Source organism: Penaeus monodon, chromosome 16 (genome assembly GCF_015228065.2).
Source record: "Penaeus monodon isolate SGIC_2016 chromosome 16, NSTDA_Pmon_1, whole genome shotgun sequence".
NCBI classification, from domain to species: Eukaryota; Metazoa; Arthropoda; class Malacostraca; order Decapoda; family Penaeidae; genus Penaeus; species Penaeus monodon.
The window spans coordinates 27,643,801-27,653,800 of NC_051401.1; the positions used below are offsets into that span (position 1 = coordinate 27,643,801).

Consider the following 10,000-nt stretch of genomic DNA (forward strand, 5'->3'; position numbering starts at 1 on the left):
ACTGGCAAACCTATTCTTGCTGAACCTCACCCCTGTTTCTGTCTCTACGACTGATTGTCTTGTCTGTAACAAGGACTGGTCAGGCTGTGAGAACGACCTGCTCACCTTCCTCGTTGACTATGATGCAGTGGCAGTACAGTGCTATTATTATGCCTGCCAGAAGCCAGCGTAAGTTCTACGCCGACAAGGTTTTTCTTTCTCTACCCATTCCAAAACTGTCCTTCGCGCCGCTTCCTTCCCATCTTCTTATGAACTCTCCCAATATCTCTTCTCTTTACCCCGAACCATTCTACCTCTACTCCCTCTCTCCCCAGTCAAATTCCTTTTCCAGTCTAAATCCAGGTACTCCAATATCTACTACTTCCTCAATGCCTACCCCTCCTTCTTCTCACTTTACCTGTCACAATCTAAACGTTTCACCCCATCTCCTACCACATTCTCTCCTACACCCACTTCTTCCTCTGCTCCTCGGACATCTATCCCTTCTTCTCCTTGCAAGAAAATCTTTGTTTTTCTGACCCCCCCACCAACTCCCCTCCAGAAAACATCCAAAACATCCTAAATAGTGTTATATGACCTTGATGTCTAGCACATTTATATGTTTTAGCTATTAACCATTAACCATTTGCTTCCTGAGCATGACCCAAGGAAATGCTCCGCTCCCTCATCCATCCACTAATCCCTCTATTCCTGTACCCCCTACATTCAGAGTATTTGCCGATATCCATCCTCCTCTTCCCCAAGTTCTTCCTAACATTCTCTCCCAAAACACTCCCTCCTCTCTTTTCCCATGTGCACCACCATTGCCCCTTCTTTCCCCATTATCCTTACCACTCCCACCTGGATGTTCACGTGACTCCCTTATGTCGCAACAGTGTCCTTCTCCGGATCCTTCCCCTCATGACATTCTACCTGATGATTCATCACCTTCCCCTCCTCCTGTTCCCTTATTTAATTTCTCAGATTCTTCTCTTCCTACTTATCTGACACCCATTTCTACCTGCATTACCCGTTGACTGTTTCATAATGGCTCCTTGGCCAGTTTTCCTCTTCCTTCATTAGCGGCGTACACAAAATACAGCAGTATCGTGGGGCCTGAGCCCTCAATTATAGCATTATGATAAAGTATGATGGAAAGAAGATTAAAACTGAGTCAACGATTAGGATAAGTGGACAGAAGAAGGGGATGAAGAAGAGAAGGAAAAGGATAGGGGGAGAAGAAAAGACCATGCAAAATTTGTTGAGGCCAAGGGCTGAGGTACAAGGCAGGGGCAGATACCGAGGCAGATATCATTACATGTTGCGGATTTCGCACCACCCATTTAATTCATATAGTTAATCATTTTAATGTGTTTCCCTCAGATCTGGTGTGTCAATACTGTCACTGCCCGTGAGATGGCTTTAATTTCTTGAGTTGATGTGCATTTCTTTTTCTCTTATTGACTGTATTCAATTTTTTTATCGATGATTTAGGTAACCACCCCAACCTAAATTTGACATCTCAATATACACTTCTATTTCCGTACTTGTTCTAAAGATTTTGATGTTTCACTGCAATGTGACTAATCCACCAAGCCAGATCTGTTTTCATTTCATGTGCGATAGCCTTCCCTTTGTCAAATCACCCTTTTCTTCCTCAAATGCTGAAATTTTAGCAGTTTCCAACTTTCTCTAATGCAGGTTCCCCATTTCTGCTGCTGATATTGCAGCTACCAAAAGTTCTATTACTTTGGCCCAGTTCCTGAATGTCTCTCTATTATCAGAAATAATTGTTTGCAACTTTCAAATATTTTCTTTCCTCTGTTCAGTTAATGGAATTATCTTTGTCTCTGAGTCAATGTTGTTCCCTAAAAAATTCAAATGTTTTGTGGGTACTAGAACAGATTTATTTTCAGAATCCCAGTTTCGTTAGAACCTCAGCTGTTGCCTGTATACTCTTATAGCATCCTTCTTATGAATCGTGGTAAATAAGTGTGTCAATGAAACTGAAGATGGTGTATTTCGTCTGTCTTAGTGTAGCAAAAATGGGTTTCATTAATTTGGTAAAAGTATATATCACTTTTGTAACCCCATTATGAAGACAGGTAAATTGACAGATTTTTCCTTGCCATTTAAAGCATGCCCAAGATCAATTAAAGCCATGTAATCCCCTTTGTTAAGTCGAATTGCCAGTTAATTTTTTTCCACTTTGAAATGTTTAATTAATGTACTTGTTCGGATTTTCCAGGTTAAGGATCATCATAAAAAAAATCCCTTTTCCTCCTCGCTAACACGTATGCAATGTTTTCAGGAGTAAATAACTGATATCAAAATTAATGCCAAGATGGCAATGTGCAACAGTATCCAAAATATTAAGGTCATTGGTTATTTTAAGCTACTCATTCATAAATTTTGAAGACTACTCTGGCCTCTGGAGTTTTCTTCTTCTTCCTTCAACCCCTGCCGTGAAAAGGGTAGCCGATGATCACTCCAGTAGCCTTATGTTTGTTGTCCAAAGGGGTGGATACTGGATGCAACTCCTCTGATCCCCGAGAAATCCTTTGATATTTCCTGTGTTGAATTTCTAAGGTTTCTTTGTTGTGGTCTTGCTTTCAATATCTCCGACTCCTCAATGTGCTTAGCAGTTTGAGGAACGTCTTCCCTGAACAGGAGTATGGTCATTGGCACCTTATCAGCCATAAGAGTGCATATTTCTGATAAACCAAGTTATTTCTATGGTTAGCATTTCCTAGTGCACCATCGAGTTAACTTACTTCATGGGCCACATTTGGTTGTCCTTCTTGGGCGACCTTGTCCAACACCATCAGTGACTGTGATTATTGTGGCAACTTTTATTATGTCCTAACGGACTCATTTCTCACGAAAGTCAGCCTTTTTGGCATCGATCATCAGCACATCTAACACGTGTGAAAATGAAAATGAAAGGGGAAGACCATGCAGGGCTGAGGTCCAAGGTAGGAGTGATCCCCTACACTGGGCATCGGTATCCTACCCTATCTTGATTCTTGATGTACGTCTGGTTAGCGTTAGCGTGGAAAGCGAAGAAGTGATTTGTTGGAGTAAAATTTATAATATAGAAGATAGGTCATTCTGTGCTTAGCTCTTCCCCCGTATTGAGAGAACTAGGTAAGGACAACTAGCTAAGAACACACACCCATTCTCTTTCATTCTCTCTCTCTCTCTCTCTCTCTCTCTCTCTCTCTCTCTCTCTCTCTCTCTCTCTCTCTCTCTCTCTCTCTCTCTCTCTCTCTCTCTCTCTCTCTCTCTCTCTCTCTCTCTCTCTCCTCTCTCTTTCTCTCTCTCTCACACACACTCACTAATACATATAGTCACACCTATAATCAAAGATAAACAAATATAAAAGATATTGAAGTAAACATGCAGAATGTTTTAGAATTGAGTGTAGGCTTGGTCAATTCCAAATGTACCCATACAAGTCTTGAGTATGCCACATAAGGCATAGTCCATCAAACATTGACATCTAGCGTTAAATGTAGACCAGTGCAGGAGAGTCAATTAAAGGGAGCCTAACTGAGTAGTTGACCATAAAATGATATATGGTGGTAAGTCTCAAGTGCCTCTGAATTCTGTTTGTCTGATGTTTGACAGGTTGGCTTTTGTACATACCTAAGACATAGGGGAGAGAACATATAGACTAGACAGAAAGAAAGAAATCATATAGACTAGACAGATAGAAAAAATAGTGTTTGGTTGCAGCTATAGTGGAAGCAGGATTTGCATTATTATGTTGATTATGAGTGTGTAGAAGTAAGTGAATAACAGTGTTATGTGGAATAATATACGGATATTATTAACCGAATCTATAATACAAGGATTGTATAATATACATAAATAGAGCAGGTGATACAAGCCCTATATTGTTAATCATATATCTTGTAAAGTATGTGGTATAGTGTTATTCATACTAAATGCCTAATGTGGTGAATCTGTGTTGATTTTTTCTGTATCTGCAGATCATAAAAGCATGCAAATGTGTACATATCAGCCTTTCTCTACCTTTTCTACATAGTACTGAGAGTAAACCTCTTTTCACAGATACATTCCCAAGGCCACATTGTCAGCTGTGATCATATGTGCTGTGATATTTATGGTGGAATATGAGATGGTCCTCCCAATCTGGAGAGCAAGGAAGCTTGACCAGCTTCCTCTCTGGGGTTCCTTCCTCACATGCTTGTTCTGGAAGCTTGAATATGGCATCTTGGTTGGGGTTGGCATCAACCTAGCCATTCTCTTGTATGGTACTGCCCGACCCAAGGTTGGGGTGACAGCCGTGATGAGACAGGTAATTGTATACAAAAATTACTTTATTATTTACTTATATTTATAACAAGAATTTCTTCTTCCATTTCTTTCATTGTTGTATTTTACTCACTAGAGTTCTCATCTTTCTTTCTGTAAAGAACAGTTAACAAGAACACATTGCTAATTATGCTGGCTGTTATACTTCAAGTTTTATTTCTATTCCATAAGTTTTCCCCTAGCTGTAATATATGATAAGAGAACTACTAGCCACAAAAAAGTATCTTTGAATATAAGCTGTTTATAATGTAGATATCAGATAATAGGTGCTGTGTCTGTAATTTGGTAATTCCATTGGATATCAGATTAACCTTTTAATTTTTATGGCAATATTATAAGCTTACTTTAATTACATTGTATATTAAAAACAAATCTAATCTAGAATTCATTACTTCTTATCCTATTTAAGTTTAACAATTGTTATAAAATTTAACAGTCACACATCTCATCTGTTATGCTTACAACCAACCTGGAAAAGGAAGCTTGTCAAAACTCACATTTTGTCTGCATTAACTTCATTTGAACTTACATAGCTATTCTCATTGTTTTGAACATTAGCAATTGATTTTCAAAATTATATGTAATACAATACATAGGTATATATTCAAGTTAGTACAAGATATTCAGCTACAAAGATTCACTATTGCAGTGAAAGTTGAACCCAGACCAAAGCAAAGATTAAGGGATATGAGCCTTTAAGATCGATTAATTCAGGAAAGAAAGAAAGGTGAGTGTTGTGGAAGATTTAGAAAATGCTAAAGATTTCAGAGAGGCCTTTGTTGCAAAAGAAAAAATTTAGCAATGTGTGATGATAATGATGAGGTAGACCTTTTATGGCTGAAGCTTTTGTGTGAAAGTTAGTTGATTCTTTTTCTATGTGCTTTTTCAGCCTGGCTTTTAATCTGAAGAATATATAAGTTCTGTCATAAGTTTTGCTTCATCTGTTTTTGATTATCTCTTTCCTTTTCTGATCTTGCCAAAAATTCCTTCAATTTCATAAAAACTCATTGCTCTCCTAATAGTGAGTTATTATTTTTACTCATATTTGTGATGCACAATAGTGTAGTACACACTAGCACTGAAATGAAGCAGTCGAATATGACATTGCAGTTTAATGTATTCAGAAGTAGTTCCTTTGTCATTTCAATGGATGGTGATATTGTATGAGTGTTATTATTTTTGTACTTTTTTAGAAATTAAAAATTCTGGAAATCATTAGATAGCACTGCAATGGTAATTTCATTAGGTTTAATGTTTAATACAAAAATAAAAAAAATATGGGCACAAAAAATATATTTAACTGGAAAATTAGATTTTTTTACTACTTTCATTTTAACCCTTGAAACAAAGCTTGCGTATAATTCACCATTTATGTTGGTTTCACATTAGAATAACATTAACAACTTGTGTGTGCAAATTTGCATGGCATGCAACCCAGTGGATGTTTTAGCAGCAATGTTTCTTTGCTCTTTTTATGCCAGTGCTATACAGTGCAGTTTAGTAGTAGTGGAAGAAGCAGTCTCACACAGCTAATATATTTTGTTTATTTGAAAAAATAAGTGCAGTTTAGTAGTAGTGGAAAAAGCAGTCTCACACATCATATATAATTTATTTATTTAAAAAAATAAGATAACGTTACAATTTTTATTTTATTTTCTTCTTTGGTGTTATATCTATAACAGTCTTCTTCAAGAATATCATACTTATTTTTGATAGTATAACCAGGAGAAGCAGATGCATCTGCAGAACTTTTACATGTGATGATGTTTGTGATTAGTTGCCTTTTTTCATCAGTTGTTATATTGTAAGTATTATGAATTTACATTGAGTGCTTCCCCCCTCTTAGGATGGAGATGAACCTGCATATGTTTTGGTGGAACCGCGTAGTGGTCTTTTCTTCCCCTCAATTGATCACGTAAGGTCAGTTGTAAGCAAAGCAGGCCGAGGAATGGCCAGTGGAAACCTGACAGTTGTCGTGGACTGCAAACATTTTGTTGGGGTTGACTTTACTGCTGCCAAGGTAAATAACAGTGAAAAATAATTATTGGTTTTAATTGTAATTTAGTAAATGTGGGCACATCAGTCTGTAAGGAAGAAAGAATGGTTGCTTCTCTAAGTAAAGGTTTTAGTAGATCATTTTTCCTACAATACAAAAGGGGTATTTGTGGCAACTAGATTTCCCAGCATAATTATAGGTATGAACCTAAGCAAGAAATATTATTCTTGCAAGGATATATAATCACCTTAGATTTCCTTATCCCATTCCAAATTAGGGTGTCTTGACCAAGCAGGATTTTATATTATATGGCATTACATTTATAGATAATTATTATTAATTTGTTATTATTTTTTATTATTTTTTATTATTTTGTGTGTGTGTGTGTGTGTGTGTGTGTGTGTCTGTGTGTCTGTGTGTCTGTGTGTGTCTGTGTCTGTGTGGGTGTTTGCACATGTCTGCATGGGTGTGTGTCTCTGTCTGGGAAAGAGTGTGATAGAGAGAAAAGGCATTCTTGTGCTTGTGAGCATCTTTGTTCAAGTATGTGTACATACATACATCTATTTACCTGTTTGTTTATGTGGGCATATGTCCCTACATTTCTATGTGGTACTTTCAGTTAATATATGTTATCACATGTAGGATGCTTGTATAAACCTTTTGATGCATTCTGGGAGTTGTTCATCTGTTAATCTGTATAAATCTGTATATAATCTGTATAAATTTCTGACCATTTTGATAAATCTTTCCATACATTCTAGGGAATCAAAGGTCTTTGCATGGACTATGAAAAGCGTCACCAGGACCTGATATTCATCAACGTCACACCAGGCGTTGAGCGGGGGCTCAGATCAGTCTGCGATAATCTCACCATCGTCACATCACAGTTCGAGCTACACAACTCTTTAAAAAGTGCGTTCAAAAAGAGCTTGGCAAGTAGGTCATAGTACATAAGGTACATACATAAAGAGATCTTGATTTATAGATTATATATTTTTTATGGTATATTTTGTCATGTTTTCTGTGTTGTGATGATTTTTTTTCTTTCATCTGATTCTTGTGTAGTATTCATAAATTTTGACTGTACACATGCAGCCTCTGTGTATTAGATTTTGTATTTTATTATATGTGGGAGTAAATTATTATTGTTCTGAGAAAACAAACAACACATCGCAGATATACTTGTATATGTATAGAAATACACAGAGACACACCTATTGCTACATATTTCTATATTTATATGCTTATTTGTAAGTTTTAACTAGCCTTGCTTAAACAGATTAGATTGATTGATAACAGCTAGCATTATAATTTGTAACTTGCATAACAATATTTAACCCATGAAATGCAGATGGGACACTATTGTGCCATGGCTTCACTGGACTGGGTCACCAATGGTATTATATCATGATATACACAATGCTGTGGCTTGTCAGAAGGAGTTAGTCTTTCACTGACAGTAGCTGTATCAATTGTTTGGTGTCACAATTAGATATTTTATATCAGATTTTGCTTTAGATGAAAAGAAGGAAACCCAATTTTTCAAACATTTGCTTATAATTTTTAATACCATGGTCATTGGATTAATGTTGTTTTTTATAAAAATAAAATGATTGAGAGAATCTGCATAGAACCAAGTGATGTGTCTTGTGTGTTTCACCTCTTTTATATAAAATGCACTGAATTCTAGCATGTTTGTGTGGTGTCCATTACACTGAAAGAGCAGGAAATACAGTTCTCAATCACATTTGTAGAGAATTAACAGAAAACCATAATAAATAAGAGGACATGGCCTAGTTTATGTAATTTGTGCACTTGTGTCAAATTCCTGTTGGGGTTCTGTGGGATTTCTTCATTTGTCTATATTATTTTGTTTTGTGTTTTTCTGTGTAAGGTATATATTAAGTACTAATATTTTCTTAATGTATAGTACAAGTAGTTTTCCCTATACAGTGTTAATATTTTATTAAGTAAACATTGGCTTAGTTTGATAGAGGTATATTATATTAGATTTTATCAGTTTAACAAATGAAGTTACCTGACTCATTTTGCTGTATCCAGCAGCTTCTTATAATATCATTCTAACGACATCTTTTGTATAACCATTTTAGCATGGTCTTTATTCTTCTTTCTTTTCCTTTTTGAAATCATCAAAGCCTTTCCTTCTCTTTCATATCCTGCACTGACTCTACTCTCTCTCTCTTTGACAATGTTCCTTAGCAGGCATGGAATCCTCAGGGGTTTGTGGTAATGGTGTGATCCGTCATGAGAACGGGGTCATCTCCAATCACACATCGGCGCCTGAAACCTACTCTCCTGGCCACACAATTGTCAATACTGTGGCATAAATTACAGAAGATTTTTTGTCTTTCTGTGTATATATATATTTTTTCTAAATGATTTGTGATACGATGAATGATTGCATGCTGTCCAATATATAAAAGAATAATTATAGATGAGAAACTCACAAGTATTTGTTGAAATAGTGTTGTTAAAACCTAAAGTGTGAATGTAGTATCCTCATTTATTAAGTTATGTCTCTCGGGAAGATGATATTTTACACTTTTGACTAATATTTTTCACTTTTTAAACTTGAAGTGTTATCTGTTTTTTTCACAAATGATCAATATATATTTTTACAGAACATTTTACCACATAACAGTTAGTCTTTTCTGGGATGTAGAGGTCATACATATCATTTAGATTCATAACTGCATTTCATTTTTGATAGTTTAGATGTCAGTAAGATTTTACTGCATGCTATCCTAGAACTGGAGTGAAACCAGTAAGTGAAAAACTAGTATCCATACATACATATGCTGATTACTGCAAGTTTCAGAAACCAGTGCAAGACTAAAAATTTTAATTAAATTCCAGTCATGGTTAGGCTTACCACCCAAGAAGAGCTGTTGCTAATGTTCATTCTGGCTTATGATCCCAGAACCCTTCCTTCTTCAAATTTGTTAACTTTTTACCCTGTTTTTACACAAGCAGTTATAAATCACTGGTGATAATGACAAGCACATCTTTTCCCACAGTATGAATCAGAGAAACCAGATAGATGTTTCATAAATAATTAGTCTCATGAACAGTCAGTTAGTTTTGTCTGGTTTCCTTGGAGTTTTAATATTTCTTTGAATAGATGCTATAAAACAGTAGCTGAATCTTGAAGAACTAATGATTAATGCTCTTTCTAGGGTTGTATAATTCTGTCTATTTTGTTAAACTGTATTAAACAATTTCCTTTATGTTTGTATTTTTAGTTTATTATTATGTCTGACGTTCATATTCCATTATTTTTTGTAACTCAATGTCAAAAATATTACCTCTAGAACTACAGTAATTTAGAATATAGAACTATAGTATATTTTATGAATGACAGCCTAGCCTTCCTGGTGAAGGAGAGTTACCATATGCTGAAGTAGATGATTATGAATGAAGTGGGTCTGAATGTTTGCTTTTATTGCTATAGATATTTATGCTTTGCATGTTGATTGTACACACTAATTCAGTTTATAAATGCTCTTGGGTGAAAGTTGATTTTAGTCATAATAATAATATAGATTAGAAGATACAAAATGAATTTTCTTTTGTATGGGTTTGAAAAAATAATCATATGACTGTAAATAAGTTGTATTTTAAAGAAAACAGCAATATAATGAGAAACTTCTATAGTTTCAAATA

General features: G+C 35.6%; 1 protein-coding gene across 11 annotated transcripts in view; it reads left to right on the forward strand.

The window, feature by feature from the left end:
- LOC119582668 (sodium-independent sulfate anion transporter-like) overlaps positions 1-10,000 on the forward strand; it is a 97,266-nt gene that overhangs the window by 77,595 nt on the left and 9,671 nt on the right. For 6 of the 11 annotated variants that reach the window (XM_037931074.1, XM_037931068.1, XM_037931071.1 and 3 more), the window contains 3 exons: positions 4,057-4,303; positions 6,167-6,340; positions 7,078-7,228. In XM_037931074.1, coding sequence (XP_037787002.1) covers positions 4,057-4,303; positions 6,167-6,340; positions 7,078-7,228 — 572 coding nt within the window. Of the gene's footprint in view, positions 1-4,056; positions 4,304-6,166; positions 6,341-7,077; positions 7,229-8,536 lie in introns of all 11 variants that reach the window. The other 5 variants (XM_037931070.1, XM_037931072.1, XM_037931069.1 and 2 more) reach the window with 4 other exon arrangements.